General features: G+C 39.7%; 2 protein-coding genes across 2 annotated transcripts in view; one reads left to right on the top strand and one right to left on the bottom strand.

The window, feature by feature from the left end:
- The window catches only part of LOC121919808 (sulfotransferase 6B1-like), a 34,374-nt gene extending 31,062 nt beyond the window's left edge, over positions 1-3,312 (top strand). The window contains exons 6-7 of the mRNA XM_042446736.1: positions 1,159-1,315; positions 3,060-3,312. Of these exons, the coding sequence (XP_042302670.1) occupies positions 1,159-1,315; positions 3,060-3,190 (288 nt within the window). The 3' untranslated portion in view covers positions 3,191-3,312. The remainder of the gene's footprint in view (positions 1-1,158; positions 1,316-3,059) is intronic.
- A 4,490-nt stretch (positions 3,313-7,802) lies between these two features.
- Positions 7,803-19,770, bottom strand: part of LOC121921433 (sulfotransferase 6B1-like) — a 20,828-nt gene continuing 8,860 nt past the window's right edge. Inside the window, exons 3-7 of the mRNA XM_042449537.1 lie at positions 18,283-18,372; positions 14,835-14,958; positions 12,259-12,353; positions 10,519-10,675; positions 7,803-8,184 (exon numbers count right to left, since the gene is read on the bottom strand). Coding sequence (XP_042305471.1) covers positions 7,997-8,184; positions 10,519-10,675; positions 12,259-12,353; positions 14,835-14,958; positions 18,283-18,372 — 654 coding nt within the window. The 3' untranslated portion in view covers positions 7,803-7,996. The remainder of the gene's footprint in view (positions 8,185-10,518; positions 10,676-12,258; positions 12,354-14,834; positions 14,959-18,282; positions 18,373-19,770) is intronic.

Genomic DNA, 19,770 nt, shown 5'->3' with positions numbered 1-19,770 from the left:
GTATGGCGAGCACTTGTGTTGGTAACTGCATTTTAATGGAGCCAGGGCGCACGTCACAGATTGCTTCTATATGCTGCCTCAGCTTTCCTGCATTCCTGTACTCACACCATGCTGTTTATATGCCCAGGCAATGATGTACATTTTCTGTGTTAAGGCAGAATATCAGAGTTTCTTTTTGCTCTTTTTTTTAGCCCTAAAGTGTGAGTTCATGTCATTTGTCACCTCGTTTTGCATCATAGGTTTTCTGGACAGGTAGGCTTTAAGCTGGTTTGAAGCTGCTTTATTGTGCCAGTGTAGAAACCAAAATGAGTAAACTGAAACTATTGTAGTTTGATGATATCATGAAACAACATGACTCATTATAATATACAAGAGCTCTTGGTGAAGGTAGTAGAAAAAGAAGAAAAATACATTGCACATGGATAGATTCAGTAAAGAAAGCCACAGCTGCCATCAGTTTGCAAGAACGCAGTAGGGCTGTTAATAAAAAAGGCATCCAGGAGGTTTCTCAATTACAGGATCACCACAAGTCAAAGCTGAATATAATTAACAGCAGCAAAGGGCCTTCATCCAATCTGACATGGATTTTTTGATCAGGGAGAATTCATGTTTTGAGCTACTACATTGGCCTAGCTCTGTTATGTTCTGGAAATTTGTCTGCCAATGCTTTGCCCAGTGCCAATATAGGAATTGTACTGTAGTTTTAGGAAGTACTGCAGGGCATTTCTAGCACATAAACAAACAAACAATCCCAAACTACAGCTCATGAAAATGCACCATCAATGCAGATTGCAAAAAGGGAAGCAAAATTTAATGTATTCCTAATTCTAATTCCTAAGCAACCAATATTTCCTTGTTGGATACATGAGCTTACATGTATCAGAGGTTTATCCACCATATATAGTGGGCCCTCCTCTTATGCAGGGGATCCATTCCGGATCCCCTCCCCCGCATAAGGAAAAATCCACATATGCTAGGGCCCCATAAGAAAAAATAGGGTGCATGTAAGCGGTGATGTGGTGGTGTGGCAGCGCCTGTGCCATGGGCACACACACCATTGTTTATATTGCTGCATAGCATCCGCGTAAGCAGGAAGCCACGTATAGTGCACTATATATGTGCAGTGATAAGACCTGTTGCTTTGTTTTTTCCTTATAGAACACAGCTTTAGGAGCTGAAAAGATGGCTAAATTCTTTGAACTGAATCTAAGTGATGAAGACATTCAGAGTGTTGTAGAAAGGACCACTTACAAGGCTATGAGCGACAATGCTAAAAAAACCTATGAAGAATTTGGTGATTGTCTTTTCCATGAAGGTATCTTTTTCCTTTTCTTTTATATTTTTAATGGTTTTCAAAATACACACATACATACATAGCCCTTGCCTTATATTTTTGTTTCATTAAGAGGCATTTCTTTTTGAGTCCCTGTTGCACAGGCTGAGATGGAGTGAGTTAGTAAAATATTAGGGCAAATCTCTACATAACTGTGGCCCAGTACAGACTGGCACAAAGTGCCAGCCTGGGGCCAATTCTAGGGCTCAGGAGAGCAGAGCATCCACATGCTCCCGAGCCCTACTGCGCTGTCCAGGTGCCATTTTGGCATGCACATGTTCACACGGCATGCCCGCCAATGATGTGCCTCATGCACCAAATGGCACAGCACATGAGATATGTCACAGCATTACTCCAGGGTGGTAATGGTGCCTCTGTTGCAGCCGAAAATGGAGCCGCATTTTGCAGCTCCTTTTTCTGAGTACATCGTTGCCACAACATGCAGTCGCCATGGCAATGATACAGGGGAAAAAGGGCAGCCTCTGTCTGCCCTTTCCCCCTGTCTATCCAGGCCCTGTATTTGTATCTTGATCTTCCATATCAAACAACTGCCCAGAAGTTAATAAATGTGCAAATAAACATATGTGTCAGGAAAGTATATAACAATTACTTAACAGCAGAGGCAGTGGTATCACTAATTGTGGTGTCACCCAGTGCAGGAAGGATGCACGTTCATCCCTCCTGTTCCTCATCCTTTCCTAGGAGGAAGCCAGGGGAGAGGGCAGCCAGTAAAGGGATGTCCACACTCCTTGTGTCCTGAAGGGGGAGGAGGGCCCAACCAGATGTTACCCCTGTTCTGGGCATCATCCAGTGAGGACAGTACTCTTCGTACTCCCTGAGCAAGAGCTCTGTTTCTTACAATCAAACTAGATGTTAAAGAGGCATATAACTCAAGGTTTCTTTTTCAAAGTGCTTAAAATTATAGTCCCCTAATCACTACTGAAGTCACTGAGGCTTAATATCACATCATATTTCTGCTGACTTTTGCTAAACCATCTAACTCTGGACAATGAAAATTTGTACTACATCAAAATTAAGCTTCCTTTTGGAGGCTTTCCCAAACTCTTCGACTGTATGTATAAATAGATATAAAAGGGAACAAAACAAATGTTTTAAAATGGAAAAGATCATGAAATGGCTGAGGAATTATAGGTAGGAGTCAGACTAATCATCACTCACAACTTCCCTCTTGAAGAAGAAAAAATGTCATCAAAGAAGTTCTGTGCACATTTTTTAAACTTCTCTAGAAAACAATGAGAAGCCATGTATGCAAAGTGATATATGAATTACATGATACAGGTTGCATGATTATATATATTTTACAAGATGCCAATTGGCAATGCAACCTCCTGCAGTGTTCTGTTCACTGATGGGCACTTGCATTAGGGATGTTATCACCCATTTTCCCTTTGTCCATTTACTAACAATGCTTGGGACGCTTGCCCCCAAAAGCAGGCATTTATTTATTGATCTGAAATTTATTTAAAGTATTTCTCTATAGCCTCCCAGCCCACAAGGTCTCCTAAGGAGATAAGGGGATTTGCAATTCATTTTAGGAATTCATTTGGCAGATTTTGCTTTTTCACTCATATCTAGTCATATTTCAGATCTCCTGCAAACCTGCAAAAGCAAATATCGGGCTTCCAGACCAGAAATGGAAAATCATGGGTACTTGTCTTATCCATGATATTTATATATACAAATCTGTATATGTGTTTGCTTTCAGGTGGTGTGAGTGACTGGAAGACACTTTTTAGTCAAGAAAATAACCAGGAAATGGACATGGTATTTAAAGAGCATTTGGCAGGAACCAAAGTGGGAGAAATGATCAAGTATGATGTCTACTGCAAGACATGAAACCTCTGGAAGAGATACTTTCTTGGAGTGAATTGAAAAAGATCTCACTTTGCCTCAATATGAAACAAATATTTGTTATAAAAGAGATCCAGCTTTCTAGAATAAATTTTCAATCAGTTAAACTCTGTCTTTGTTAGAAATGTATAGGCTTAGATGGATGTGACACTGAGCCAGAATGCTAAGGAAACCACCATTTCTTATTCTCAGGTGGCATGCTGATATCGACAGTGGCATCATTAGTCTTGGTTTCAGTAATGCACGGTGGCACCTCCCATTTACCTACTCCTGTACTAGACCATACATAATCCTTAGTAGTGTTTTTTGTACTAATGTTACTCATAAATCATAATTCCTGTGTATCACTGAATGTAATGACAATAGTGACATAAACATCTAGCCAAATTAAAATTATACCTTTAAATTACAATATCATACACACAGCCCAAATCTATTTACATTTACATAGTTTCATGTGGTTTAAGTGAAAATTTGATAAGGAAATACTAGAAATCAAAAGTAAAAAAACATTTGATCGATGTTCCTGTTTAGCAAGGGGTTGGGCCTAATGGCCTCCATGGTTTCTTCCACCTAGGAAAGCCATTCTGCTAGGAAATCTGAATGCAGAACATTATCTGTCACAAACCCAAGGAATATTCCAGCACTGACAACCAGTATGTATAAGGAAAGACCCAAGAGTGGTCCAAAGCACTTCACATCTAGTTTGAGAACAGAGTGATTTGCCAGCACATTTGATCTTTAAATAAGACATGGAGGAATATTGTTTTAAAGTCAGCAGAATGGAAAATTCTCAGCACCCAAATGAAAAGCTATGGTAAATATTATCTGTCTTAATTTCATATTAACAATATTTTTGGTGCACATGGTCAACACATAGCAGGTCTGTTTTTATAGTCTTCATATTATACATGAAATGCTTTGAATCTGTCCCAAATGGAAGTGAGTTTCTTTTCATTTGCCTTTTGGGACCCAAATACACCCCCGCTCACACATTCACACATAGCAGACCTGTATTTTTTCCTTATATTGGAATCTTGTCATATCTGTACTACAGTACTGTAACAGTTAATCTTATTTTTAGACACAGGAATTAGACCCTTTATCCTGGGCCAGAAATGTATGGCCAAATAAGGTGGCTTCCAGACACTTTGGAGGTCTGAGGTTTACATGATGCACCACTCCAAAGCAGCTGGAAGCTGATCTGAGGTAACACTAAGAGGGCAAAAGCCAGACCTTTCAGGAATGGGAATAATTTGCTCCTGCCAGTGGCCAGCTTGGGACTGTGGTGGTGGCCTGGTTCAGGAGCAGGCTGTGCAGTTGCCACAGTACTGGTCTAATCATGGCTGGAGCAACCAGAGGCCGCTCCTTCCAGGCTGTGTGTTTCAGCCCCTGTATGATCATGTTGGCCTCTTTGGGGATGCTTCTTAAGATAATCCAAAGAATGAGAGAAGGGAGAGAATAAAGAAAATACCTCAAGAAGTTAGAGAAAAATGGATTTTAAATGGAAGACAGAATTTAAGAAGCAGGAGTAGCTTCCTTGACAACCACAAGCAAGTTTAACTCAGGGATTCTGTAGGAAGTGGCAAGGTCAAGGAGAAAATACAAAGTGAGAAGTAGATCTAATTTTCTTGGGGTTTCATCTTGTGCTCACTGAGGGTCTTCAAACACTTTAATAGTCCCAAGAAAGTGCAAAAATTCTAAGACCACCTGAAATATTAAAAGCAATGGGCTCAGCAGTTTTCCCCCCCACCATGCTCTTGTTGAGCTTTAGTCATCACACAAAAGAGAGCAAGAAGCTCTGTAGATAAGTTCTATTTATTTTATTATTTTTTTAATCTTGCCTTTTCCACAGCACTGAGAAAGCCAGTGCTACCAATATAGTGCTCCTCAACAAGCTGTTTCATGATCCATAGTGAGCATCCAGGAAAGAAACAAACAGGTATAGGTGAACTGGTAACTCTAGGTTGTCTCCCTGCAGTCAAGTCAGAGTCATAAACCATGGTTTGTTGATGGCTTATGATTCTGGCTTATGACCAACAAGATCTCATACTGCAGATCACTTGCACAAACGGTGGGGGTGGGAATGTCAGTCAACTTCTTCCTGAAGTTAAGGGAATGGATCCCCATTAATTGTAGTGGCTACTTCTTGGTACGTGGACATTGGGGGATTTTCATGATCCCTATGTGTCATATAAACTCAGGTTTACATAGGGATTGTGAATACCACATCATGACAAATGCATAATTCAGGTTACATATTCATAACTCAACATGATTCCAGATAATATTTTTTTTAACCTAAACTGAACTGCTATGGACTGCCAGTACCCTCATTATAGGAAGTGAATAAATACAGTGGGCCCTTGTTATCCACTGGGTTTAGTTTCCAGGACCCCCTGCAGATAACAAAATCCATAGATGCTCAAATCCCATACAATCCAATGTCATAACAAAATGGTGTTTCTTATATAAAATGGAAAATCAAGTTTTGCTATTTGAAATTTATGCTTTTTCTGAATATTTTCAAGCCGTGGATGCTTGAATCCATGGATAAGGAGGGCTGACTGTACTTTCTAACATGTATCTGATGAAATGGGCTGGGATGTATAAAAGCCTATGCAAAATAAAACATTTTAATATTTAAGAATTTGTTGCTTTCACTACTTAAAGTGTAGTTTTTCATCTTCAGTGGTAGATGAGATTGTAACCTTTCCTGTCACTTGGTTAGAGCCACTCATCCCCTCCATTTCTCATTCTCATTCAAAGATTTTCATCTTAACTTGTCCTTTTTGTTTCTGCTGAAATCATTTTACAAGCTCAGTACAGATGTATAGATAAGGCAAAATAGAAAGAACATGAGCACCTATTTTTGTTCCAATTTAATTGCAGCACAACTGTGGTGGCTGGGTTCCCAGTCACCTGAGGACTTCTCCTGAACTACAAAGGGTTAATCTGGGAGGAGGTACATGCTAATGAGAGATGACATCACATGCTAATGAGCAGCTACATCATAGCTGACGTAAGGCTCACTTGGCCAATCAACAGTGCCAGAGCGGCAGTTTCAAAAAGATTCCAAGAGAGGGCTTTAAATACCCCTGTAGGACCATGTGTCCTTTGTTCTCCATCTTGGCTGTGTTTTTGGAGAAACCAGAGGCTTGTCCTCTGAGCAGCCGGAGGACCGGCTCTGGCATGCAGGTAGAGTTGGCAAGGAGCCAACTCCCTGATTCCAAGAACTCCACAAGGACTGCAAATCCCATCATTGTGTGAGTAGCTTAGGAACAGTGTTAGTCAGTACGTCTAGGTTTTGTTATGTTTATCTAATAGCTTGCCTGAAACGAATATCTTTGTAACTGTGTTTTCTGACCTGCAGGGCAAGGAGGCCTGGCATGAGTGATACCTTCCTATTCTATACTATTTCTTTAAAATAAACTTCTTTCTTTTAAAAGCATCTGCTATCTCTGTGCTCCTGTACACGTGCCTTATTTGGTCACTGATTGCTGTGGGTTAGCAAGAAAGGAAACTAGATCTCTCTCTCTATCCCTCACAAGTCTCAGTGTGTGTGGGGGGAAGGAATTAATTCACTGAGTGGTGGCAGCGCGTCTATAGGACCTCCAGGGGTCTCATTCTGCTCAACATGGAGCGAGAGTGGAAACCTAGGAGATCCTAGAAGGGAAAGTTCTTTTTTTTTAAAGGGACTCCCTGGGAGTAAGGGCCACGCACAGGGCCATTGCTCTCAAGGAATCATCACAACAACTAAAGAAGTAATCTTTTCACAATCAGAAAAGGCAAAAATTGCAAATTAAAAAGAAACAGATTTAAAATTAACAAGAAAGTCCAGTTTCCATGTAACAGGCATGTTTCTTGACTGAAGGCACACACACCCTCTCTTTCAGTGGGCTCTTCTACACTGGCTGCTTAATCTGGGGCCGGTTCAAAGCAATCACGATGATGGCCACACACACCATCCCAAATCTGATGTGATGGTGTGTTGTTGTCCACATGGGCCATCATGGCCAGCACCGCATCAGCTCTGCTGGCCTGTCCCATATTCAGAGCTGCCACTGCCACTTCTTTGCAGGCAGGAGCTATATGGAAAGCCTTCTTGGTATGCCACCACTTCTGTTGAGGTCAGAAAAATGAGGCACCCATGTGGTCAATGAAGAGGGGGTAGAGTGACCCACTCCCTTGATCACATGACTGGATAGCTCCAGGAGGCTGAATTGAGTTGTCCATACTTATCCACATGGCCAAAAGAACCTGAAGCACTCTAGCATTTTCTGAAAACCCCAGGGGTACTTTGGAACAAAGTCAAATCCTTCCAGGAAGTAGCTGTATATCATGGAGACTGCCAATACCAGCTTTGGGTGAGTGTGGTGTTTTCACTAGAAGGGCTTCACTAGATATCAGTTATAGCTATGCCTTAATTTCTTATCTAGAAACAATGAGGGGAGGGTTAGCAGATATTTCTTTCTCACAAAATGGTTGAGGAGAATAGAGTTTTGTATCTCTTGTTCAACCAGGATTAGAGATTTGCTTTTCCTTTTGAATGAAAGCAAGAAACAACAAATGCTGCAAATTCACAGAGAAAGTGACATATACATTTATTTATTTTACTCCTGAGGCATCTCCAGGGTTCTATGAGTGGCACACATTAAACAGATGATAAAACAGAAACATAAAATCAAATATATGAATAAGATTTATGGTTGGGTCCAACTGGCTAACCAGGTATTACAATAACCATATTTTGACAAATACTGTACACAAAGCAGAAAGTTAAGACATATTTCAGGATCCATTTCTAGCAACAGGAATATTTTCAAAAGGTGGTGCTCCCGCCTCACAACGTGCAGTCCCATAAACATCATACTTCACTTTTGCTCCTAGTTTAGTTCCAGCTAAATGCTCTTCAAATTTTTTATCCATTGCCTGGCTTTGAGATTCAGTGAACATGCTTTTCCAGTTACCAACATGTCCTGCAGAAATTTTTTTGGGGAGGGAGAATATATATTTAATTTTAATACATATTTATTTTTGTATTTATACTGTATGACATAACAAATGACATAACATAACAATTCATCAGTAAACAAATACATCAGTAAAATACAGTAGAAAACAACTAAAAAATTGAAAGCAGAAACATCAACATAAACTAGGCCTAGGTCACTAAAACTGAAAAGAGCACTAAGACGCTATCAGATGAGCCTCTGGGGGTGGGTGGGCAGGCCCATAACTATGGTATCACTATCCAAAAGACTCTCATCCTTCTGGTCATCTGCCTCAGCCCATAGGTATTTGGTAGGTGCATGAGGAGGAAGATGTCTGAAAGTAGTGTGTATGCGATAAGGAGAACATTCAGGGAATACAGAGCCAAGTTAAAAGCAGCACTTTAAATGAGGCCTGAAAATGTATAGTATTATATACTGAGACCTCTGGAGGAACCCACTGATCTTAGGGAAGATGTCCTCAGACTGGGGAGATAACCCCATCTTCTCCCATGCTCCCTGCTTTCCAAGAGCAAGGCAACAGCTGTGGTGGTGGTGGTAAGGCTGCTTCATCACAACAGTGAGTCCTGGGGTGGTGACAGAGAGGACCTTGGTCTCTTACACTATGTTTCAACATTTAGGATCTGAGCCTGCCTGATTATTTCAATAAAGGGCTATATAAATTAAATGAAAAATTAGTCTGAACCACAAGAATTAAATGAGTGTTATTTTTTTGTTGTTGCTATTGTTTTCTAAGAAAAAGATGTCAGAGATTCGCCAAACAAAGGTATACCAAAGATGTAAACCAAAAGACAACAAATATTTATGCTGTTAATAAAAAACAATGTGGAGCTTGTTCTCTCAAAAATTCAGTTTTATATTTTTATCATGACAATACTATTTCTTTTTTTGAAAAGAAAAATTAGTGCAGGTTTTGACACAGGGTACATTACAATGCATCCACAGCCAAACATTTTAGAGAAAGTGGTGCTGAGAAGAACATACACAACTTTTTTAAAAAAGTGAATGAGATTGAATCCTTAAGTTTGTAAAATATTTGCTGCATCACAAGCTACTTTTGAAAAAAATAGTGTTGTGGTTAACAGGCATTATGATATACAAAAATGGAGAATTTTATTAAACCTACTACATGGGACAGATTGTTGGGGAAACATCACCATCTATTAGGGTGATGGGCAAACAGCATTCTTCTTATCCAGCAAGTGAAGCCAGTCCTGTACAACCTTCTTGTTACCTCTTCAGAGACTAGAAATATCAAATGATGAAAGTCAAAGCCCTTGGGATGCAGCAGGAAGGTGGGGGGACATAACACCAAAATATTATTCCATACACACACAAATAAATGGAATATCCAATAAATCTAATATAGCCTTTATTGTTGATGTGTAACTTTAAGTCATTTCTGGTTTGAAGCGACACAATCCTATTGGTCCTCCCTCCATCCGCCATCCAGAGGAAGAGAAAGGCAAGCCAGCTCCATCAGGCCTTGCTTGAAAAGAAGAAGGCCCTCCCTCCATCCACCAACATCCAGAGGGAGAGAAGGGAAAGCCAGCTCCATCAGGCTTTGCCTGAAAAGAAGAAGGCCATCCCTCCAGTCCATCTGCCTTGGTCCAGGCCTCTGAGGGAGAGAAGATCTGCCGGACTTTCCCCCTTCTCCACTGCCATTCCCTTCTCCTTTGTGTCTTGTCTTTTTTGATTGTAAGCCTGAGGGCAGGGAAATGTCTAATTAACAATTTGTAAGCAGTTCTGATAGCCTTTTGGCTGAACAGCAGGTATTTATTATTATTATTATTATTATTATTATTATTATTATTATTATTATTATTATTATTGGATTTGGGACAGAATTTGTTCAGAGGGGTTTGCCCTTGTTTTCTCTGAGAGTGAGAGAGTGTGACATGCTCAAGGTCACTCAGTAGGTTTTGATGGATGATGGGGATTCAAACCTTGCTCTTCCAGTGTCTTAGTCCAGCATTCAAACAACTACACCATGCTGGCTCCCACTATAAATATCCTACCACTTGAGAAATAAACCAATGCAAAACATAGTACTATGACAATGTTTGATAAATTCCCTGAACTATTCTGGAATGAAAAAAGATACTTACCAAACATTAAGAGAGTGAAGACTGGCTTAGACAAAATAAGGTGTGCATTATGTGAATGGAAAATGATAAAACTACAAAAGCTTGCTCATGAACCATCCCAGGAAGAGAAAAAATTACATTGTACAAATATCCTTAATAAGTAACTTCTGATGAATAATCTACTGTCCCTCTTGCCCTCATCCCAGAAAGTTACCTTTGCTGAAAAGAATGGCTCCAAATAATCCATGGGTTTCATGGGCTCTCTCTTTCAAAGCATCAATGCTGCTCTTTTCCACAACACCTTCAATCTCTTCATTGTTCAGGGAAAGCCCAAAGAATTTAGCAATTTTTTGTACTCCTAAATTTAGGTTCTGTAATTTATAAGGAAAAGACAGTAAAACAAAAATTTCAAAATGTCACAGTGCTGGGGCACTTATATAGCAAAAATAGCATATCTATGAAATAAATGTTACACCAAGGGAGACACAGACAGAATAAAAACAAAACCCATAGACATATTCCTTCAGTTCTATCCAGTGGCTTTGTGGCTTCCAAATCACTCCAGGGGTTACATGGTATATGTATCCCATTATAGCTACTAGATGATAGCATATTCTTGAACTTTTTCCATGATTATTCCTAAAATCCATCTGCTTGGCTGGATAAATCTATTGACGTCTGTGAAAACTGAAGAAAAACATGTGAGCTGCTTTATCTTCAGTCTTGAAAAAATAGGTAAACATGGAATGGTGTGTCTATGCCTCACCACAGTAATGAAGTTCATATATAAGAGGTTCATGTACAAGAGGCAGTGGTGCAGTAATTCTGACAATTACCTTTCCTCTTTAACTACTTTAACTCCATGATCATTCTGGTTGCCCTTTTAAGTATTCGGTCACATTCTACCATATCTTTTTCCAGGTTTGGTGATGAGAAGCATACAAATTACACAGACTTGTACATTTTAAAAAAAATGTATGCTAGTTTTATAGGAACTTTGCATTCTAAATCCAATAAGGATTTAGGCCCTCCAAGAAGGACCCCAGATTTCTTCCATCACATAGATTTTTCACAACTTGCTTTGATATTTTAATGTTGTAATATGTGACTGAAGGAACCAATTCTTCAAAGAATTATCCTGCAAAGTGTAAGAAAGGGGGTAAAGTCTTATAATAGACCTTCAAAACACTTTAATTTGCTGATATGAAAAACAAATATCCATTTGAAAGTACTAAGAGAAATCACACTGGATCATCAGTGTCGGTATTTAATCAAAGCTAAGTCATAACTGAATTGGGCCTAAATCTGAACCAAGTAATTTATTCATTTACCATATTCCTATTATTTCAATTATCTAGTTTACTGTCATTGGGTCTAAAATTTAGATTTAAGCCTTTATATTCAACAGTCCAACTACCTCTTGGGGTATTTTCCTGTTCATAACAAAAGAACACATGTAATCAATTTTCATCACTAAGATTTAGGAGATAAACTGTTATAAAATGGAATGTATATAGACCTTTGCCATAGAAATGAAATTTACTTAAAATGTCCTTTGTATTCTGTGCCTTTTGTTTTAAATATTAAATGTTTTATGCTTTTTGATAAGCTCATTTTTCATGGCCTTTGGCTAGTTCAATAAACGTTGACTTGACTTATAATGGGATTATTCTTCCCTACTGGCTTTCCTAGTAATGGAGAAATGGAAACCCATTTTTCACCTTAGGAATGAATTACAGTGCAGTGAAATATCTGTCCTTCTCTATGTACCAGGCTTTTTAATAACCATTTGCTTGTTTTGCTAGGATGAACAGGTCAACAGGCAGGCCAGGTTGATCAAACCTGGTTGTTGCTTTCATTCTCATGATTTTGAGATGTGTTTTCATTGCAACCATTCCAGTAGATCAGAAAGTATTTTTGATTCCCATACTCCAGAAGGCAATATTAACATCACCTCTTTCAGCTCTTCGTAACTGATGCCCATAACATTTTCGTCATCAATGTACTTGTCCCATCTTTTGACATAGTCAAAGTAGGAGCCTCCAGACACTGAAGAAAAAGAATAAAAAAGTGAGTTGCCTGACATTATAGCTTTGGAGCCTGGCATTTTCAAGTAACTGAAACAATTCTCACCAGTGCTGCTCAGGTGCTGATCAACTTTCAATATTATTTCATATGTGAATAAACCAAAATTCAACTCAGAACATTATGCTCAGTAGAGGAAACAGGGTTGCTTCCCACAACAAACTGATTTAAGTTTTCTATAAAAATCTGGGAAAGATTTCTATGGGGAGATTTCTTGAGAACTTTTAACTCATTGATATGTGTATATTATTTGAATGTGCTAGCATTCACATCCATGAGGCAGCTGTATCTGAGGAGATTACTACTTGCAGATTTTAAACTGCACCTGGAAAAAAGTGGCTTTGGCAATATTTGTCACACAGCTGGTCTGTCCCCTAACTACAATTAGGGTGTCCCTTTTTATTGATGGGGAAAACCTGTCAAGAAGCTCTCAATAGCACAAGTCCCCAGGTGCAAAATGTCTCTCCTGGGGCAGTCAGGTTATCAGCAATCTTGTGGTGTCAGTGTCCCCTTCTCTCCCCTTGTTCCCCCTCCCCATCAGTAGCTTGATTATCTTTTTTATTTTAGGTTCACCCAGGCAGTCCAATTACCTTTTAAAAATTCTTCTCTAAAACACCCCCCCCAACACAAATCAAACTGTCAAGTAATGCTCTGGAGTTGCATGAAACAGTAAAAATAAATTAAAATAAAAATAACCCCTAGAGGGCATGCTGGATAGGGCATAGGGCAGAAAGGCAGGGTTAAGGGGGAGTCAGGAAGCAAGTGTGATTATGGCCGTCATGTGATTGAGAAGATGTGTGGTGATGTGATACTACAAGCAGGTATACAGTAATTTGATTTATACTGACAAGTATAACTGTGGTGAGAATGGGGTGAGTGCATGTACATGCATGCAACAAGGATTTAAAGCTCAAACACAGTGCTTTGAATTTAGCCCACACGAAACTAGCAATACTTATAAAGTATCAGTATCACATGCATACTGGAACAGCTGAAATGTGGGGGTCATAGAGATATCCCCATATTATCATAGTATTTAGCTTAAGTCTTAATTCTCTATGAAATGATACAGTTGGCATCTCAACTGTAACTGATATCATAAACATTTTGCTACTTCTTGTCAACTGAACATTCCTCGTTGGTGAAGGACCTCCCAAACTCTAGAAATCTGCTTTAGTTATTCTGTTAACTGAAGGAGAAAAATCAGAAAGTTACCAAAAGGCCTCAATGCAGCCATGTTGAAGAAAATATTTTACTTAGATGTGGAAAACATTTTCTAGTCATTTCAATTTACATTAAACATGTACAAAGCATTCTGATTCATGTTCCAAAAGATCTTGACATGATGTTTTGATGTGATAACTCCTCGACCACTGACATGAAACACAAAGAACAAGTTTGGCATATATAGTTTGGGAATAGTACTAGCTCCTTATTGGTAATTTAGGGGTGAAACAGACAGTCAAATAAGCAGGTTTCTGGCTGGCTTCAAGGCAGGGCATTGATATGATGCATGCCTTGAAGCCGACCAGAAAACATACCCAACCCTCGCTATGGGGAGAAAAGCCAGACTAAAAAGGAGCTGGATTCTTCAGCTTCTTTCTGGAAAGTGTGTACCTTTGCATGTACATATAAATGCACTGACACCAAGGCGGTCTAAAGGGGTGCTGTTTCCAAATCCTAACCCTAATTGTGCATGAAAATGCCCCATTGTAGGAGCACATTTAAAAGGGATGCAGCTGCCATATCCAAGTGGTGGTTGGTAGCAATGCCCAAAAGAGAAAACGTTACATCTCTCATGGACATGAGTACAACATACACAAAACAGACAGTCAATGGGGTGGTATGGGGTGAAGAGGGAGCGAAGGGGGCATGAGTGTATCTTTCCTGCATCTGCATGGGCAGGCTTCTGCTCTCATGCCCTGTCCCAGTGGAGCGCTGCACATGTGAATGTGTGCAGGTTCACAGGGATGGCCAGCCAATGGGGTGGCAGTTACTTGTTTCACTCCTGCAAAGGTGTGCAGGGATGGTGGGGTGAACAATTTTTTTAAAAAAAAAGTACCCAGGAGCACTGCTTGAAGCTGTGCCATGTGGTCATGACATGTACACTCCTGCCACCTTGGGAGTGGGAGGTGCAGTTGTTGGGGATTCAATGCAGCTTCAGAAAAGGCAGCTTAAGCTGCTTTTTCCTGCTCATCTGTTTCGCCCCTAAGTTTGTTTGTCATAACCGTTTGTTGCTGTCACTGTCTGTGTTATTTTTAATAATTCTATATAAAATTGGTTTAATTGCTTATTCTGTGTGGAACCCTAGACTACTATGTTAGAGTTCATCTGCCACTGTTTCATTAAATAAATTGTTCAATTTACTATCAGAATCCATTCATGAACCTTTAAAAAATAACAAACAAACACTGCATAATAAATGCTGCAAGACCGAGGAGGTACCTTTTCCATTCATATAATCTGTGAAATACTCATCCCATGTTGACACTGGAAAGGAAGATAGCTTGTTTCTAAAATGAAAAGAAGATACCATTGTGTCTTTTGGATTTCGAATCAGTACCAGCACCTGAGACACAAAGAAAGTTATCATAGTTTAAAATGTTATACTCATTTTTTTAAAATAATAATAATAATGAAACCTATAATTCAGTAGAGTCTGAGTAAAACACAGAAAGGAACATTAGTTTCACACTGTCATTTTATTAATTGTATTCATATTTCAAATTAAGTTTAAAATTGCAAAATGCTCTGCTAAGTTTATAATACCCAACTCTGTAGCCTCTTATAATACCCCACCCTGTAGGATAGTCAACATGTGATCATGATTGCAAGCAGTGATGATCATAACAGCCTGTTGTGGTTGCTGAAAAACATGCCAGTTTTACTGTGTTAGAATAGCAAACACCTGATGTGACAATAGGGATGTAAACATCTGACTATTTTATCCTTCCACATGAATACAGATAATTTCCCCACATTGTGCTAAAGTGCTGTGTTTGGCCTGAATCTTTACTATGGTGAAGAAGGGATCAGGCAGACAAACTTGGCCAATCTTTGTTCATCTAGCACGAATGCAGAAAAGCAGGTAATTTTCATTACAATTCTTCCATTACTAATCACTTTTTCTTTTATCTCATTTGAGTCACCAGCACATAAAACATTTGACTCGGTTAGCTATGATCAATTTGTATTTAATTTTTATCTCACCTTTCTCCCAACGAGGGACCTAATTTGGGATAAATTAAGTAAAACATCTACTGATAGAAGAATTATGATGTTGTGGCAGCTCTCTTCTGGTACTAAGATCTGGGCTAGGATGGATTTTTCTGTCACACTCTCAGACCTGATGCATATGAAAGAGGATGTCTATCAAGCATGTTTACTGTTCCCAACATGGATTAACATTGGTTTAATTGCAAAGCTTTCCCTATCTTGTTGGTATTTCTATCTCTTACAGAGTTTCCCCATGCATTGCTGATATTTTCTGTGTGTGCATTTCCAGACTAAATAAATGAATTAAGTAGTAAGGACAATTACATGCCCCACAAATTGGGAACTAGGAAAGATTCTGTATTCATGTACTCTGGTAATACTGTTTTACTGTCCCAGACAAGTCCATGGATAAATAGGTGTTAGCGTACCCTACATCTCTCTCATCAAATAGGAGGTTTAAAGTTTTCATATTTCATATCTAACATCAGGCATTTTTAAAGAGGTCACAATGACCTTTGGAGTACTAGGAAGTTATACATGTGAGAAGGCATGCTGGCCCAAAGACATGTTGGGAGACCTAGATGGTGTTAAAATAGAAAGTTTTTCTTCTTACTCCATCCTCCCCAGGCTCTTCATACATCCTCTCACAACAGAGACTTAGGGCGAGAACAGATGAGTGGGAAAGAGTGGCCCATGTCCGCTCTGGCCAGAAGTGGTTCTGAACCCTGCTGACTGCAAGGCCCACTCCTAAGGCAGGACATGCACACAAGGGCTGACAGGAGTCAGATTATCTAAGCTCCTTTTTGCTCTGGCCCAAAGTACCAGAGCATGGCTTCAGTGCAGCTTCCAGCCGCTGTGGAGGTATGATTCCAGCCGGGATGTAGCTAGGATTTTAGGAAGGGGGGGGGGGTCCAGACTAAGTGCCACCATTATTATGGGGCTTGAGTGCGGCGGCACAGCAGCACACACTATTCATTTTCTACTGGAGGGGGGGTCCGGACCCCCCACCCCCCCCCCTTGGCTACATCCCTGATTCCAGGATTTTGATCTGGGAAATTAACACTATGGACCTATAGTTGTTGCAGTCTTTTGTTTCTCCTTTTTTGTGGATGAAGATGTATATTAATAAATAAATAAATAAAACTTTTATTTGTATCTCGCTTTTCTGTGACAAGACAATCAAAGCAGCTCACAACACGTAAAAATCCACATTTACAACATTGTGTCCCAAATTCCCCCCCTTAAAACAGGATTAAGCATGTTACAATTAAAATATCTATTGAAACAGAATTAAATATATATATAATGAGGACAGAGCTGGGGGCTGATACATGATGTGGGGGGGCAATCATTCTGGGGCCGGACACTTTTATTCAGAAACAGCCTGCTGGAAGAGATCCGTCTTGACAGCTTTTTTAAAGCTGTCTAAGCTGGCAATTTGACGGATCTCGTCTGGCAGGCCATTCCATAGTCTGGGAGCAGTTGCAGAGAAGGCCCTCTGGGAGATAGCAGTTAGTCTGGTTTTTAAAGGCTGCAATAGATTCCTCCCAGAGGACCTGAGGGTGCGGGGCGGATTATATGGGAGCAGGCGATCCCTCAAATAGGTTGGACCCAAGCCATGTAGGGCTTTAAAGGTTATAACCAATACCTTGTACTATGCCCGGAAACTAATAGGCAGCCAGTGAAGAGATTTTAGGATGGGTGTTATTCGGTCACTCCTAGTTTTTCTAGCGACCAGCTTGGCTGCCATATTTTGCACTAGTTGAAGTTTCTGGATTAGGCACAAGGGTAGCCTCATGTAGAGAGCATTACAGAAATCAAGTTGTGAGGTTACCAGTGAGTGTACAACAGTTTCTAGGTCCTTTATTTCCAGGAAAGGGCGCAGCTGGCATATCAGCCGAAGCTGATAACAGGCGTTCCTGATCATCACATTCACCTGATTTCTCATGTGAAGCGACGGGTCTAGGAGCACCCCCAGACTGCGAACACACATATTGGTCATTTCCAGTTTGTTCACCACTGTTTTGCTTCCCATATTGGTTGGCACATATTAGCTGACAATAGAGTTGATTCTGTCTGTTTGTATTGTAGCAGTTCAATTGGAATTGAATCTACTCCTGATGATTTATTCTTCCCAATATCTCTTAATGCAGCTTCCATCTAACTTTTTAGAATTTGGAATTCATCTTCATATCTTCAATCCATTCATTTTTCCATCTCTATTATATAACTCTTCTGTGCATTGCATCCAATGTCTTTTTATTTCTTCTTCATCTTGATCTGGATCTTAATAAGTTGTACACAAAACATAAATGAATTTCATGGGACTTGGATACCATATCCAAGATATCTCATTATGAATATGCAGATATTCCAAAATCCAGAACATCTCTGGTCCCAAACATTTCAGAAAAGGGAAATTCAACCTGTATTACATTAAAGTCACCACAGCACAAAGTGCTATAGTCAGCACTGTGTAGTCCTTATCCATAGATTCAGCCATCCACAGCTTGAAAATATTTTTAAGAATATATACATTCTAAAAAGCAAATCTTGCTTTTGTCATTTTATATAGGGAACATTATTTTATTATGCCATTGTATTGACTAGGCTATGAGCATTCACAGAGTTTGGTATCCATGCAGGGATACTAAGGGCCCACTGTATATGCACTCACCTTGGCTTTATTTCTGAAAATAGATGTAGGCAGCATGTGAGGATGAAGATGAGTTACGATGATTCTTCGGGAAGGTAGTTTTTCCATCTTCTGTAGTAAAATAAGAAATAAACACCACAGTCAAACAAGTGTAATAAATTCAAAACATTGCAACCTCCATATCATCTATTGTTAATGCTGTCTTGGTGTGTGTGTGTATGTGTGTGTGTGTGTGTGTTTGTGTGATTGTTCAGTATTGCTATCATCATTTTTCTGTACCTTTGAGAAACATATAAGACAGGGGACAGCTAAAGACATATTTGGTTCCTTTAGCAAGTTATCATTACCACACAGTGCTAATAGGACTGGCATGTAAATGAAAATATCGATAGAAGTAATAAAATTAATTCATGCATTAAAACTAGGGAAGGAAAACAAACAGGAAGATTAGTACAAAAAGACAGTAAATGGAGGGGTAAACGTTCATGGAAATGAGTATGTGTGAACAGAAACCTTGGTAGGCACATAGGAGTTGCCAAACCCAAAGTTACGCAGTTGGAGGATGGTAAACTGGGAAGAGCAATATTGTCTTGGGAGGCATTTGTGCTTGCCAATTGCTTGGCAGAACTTTTTTGTTGTTAACTGCCCTCGAGTTGCAGAACATATTACTCCCAAATTCAGGAAAGCATTTTCATTAGCAAGATACAATGGCGGGTTACAGACCGCCAGAAAGTACGCGATGAGCTCGTACTAGGGTTAGGAAGGGGCGGTGCTTCCACATCCCCCTAACCCTAGTACGCGCTCCGCACGCACAAAATGGCGGCGGCCATTCCACATGGCTGCCGCCATGATTACATCACGATTGCGCCGCCTCCACACGAGGCGGTGCGGTTGTGACGTATTGAGGCTGTGCCATGGCACATAGTGTGCCTTTTCTCCAGCCCCGGAAGAAGCGCGATTTCCGCGCTCCTTCCTTGGAGCGTCCGGGAGACGCACAGTGTGGCAGCTGCAGCTCCTGGATGCTGCAAGTGGCGGCAGCGGGAGAGTGCCACTTCTCGGCGGTATGTAACCTGCCAATGTTTCACCATTGGTACCCCTGGAAGGAAGAGTTAGGACTCCTTACCAACAGTGTTTATGTTCTTGTGAAGCAAATAATGTGGAAACAGCCAGCCATGTTTTATTGAATTGCCTCTTTTATTGTGATAGCTTAAATTTTTATTATGCCAGTCTTACAAAACAAAAACAAAAACAAAAACAAACAAACACATTCCTGTCAGATCTGAGCATATATAGAAACACATCTTCAGTCTAATCCGAACTCCACAATTACAGCCAAATTTTTTAACTTTGCACAGCTGCTATTGTTTGTTGTAGCAGATCATTGACTAAACAACGTATTTTGTAGTTCTCATAAATGCAGTACCTTTCTTATCTTACTATTATTTTAAAATATATGGTATAATAATAATAATAATAATAATAATAATAATAATAATAATAATAATAATA

This window comes from Sceloporus undulatus, chromosome 1 (assembly GCF_019175285.1).
Source record: "Sceloporus undulatus isolate JIND9_A2432 ecotype Alabama chromosome 1, SceUnd_v1.1, whole genome shotgun sequence".
NCBI classification, from domain to species: Eukaryota; Metazoa; Chordata; class Lepidosauria; order Squamata; family Phrynosomatidae; genus Sceloporus; species Sceloporus undulatus.
The sequence above is the reverse complement of the archived record's forward strand: the minus strand, read 5'-3'. Positions and strand labels throughout refer to the sequence as shown.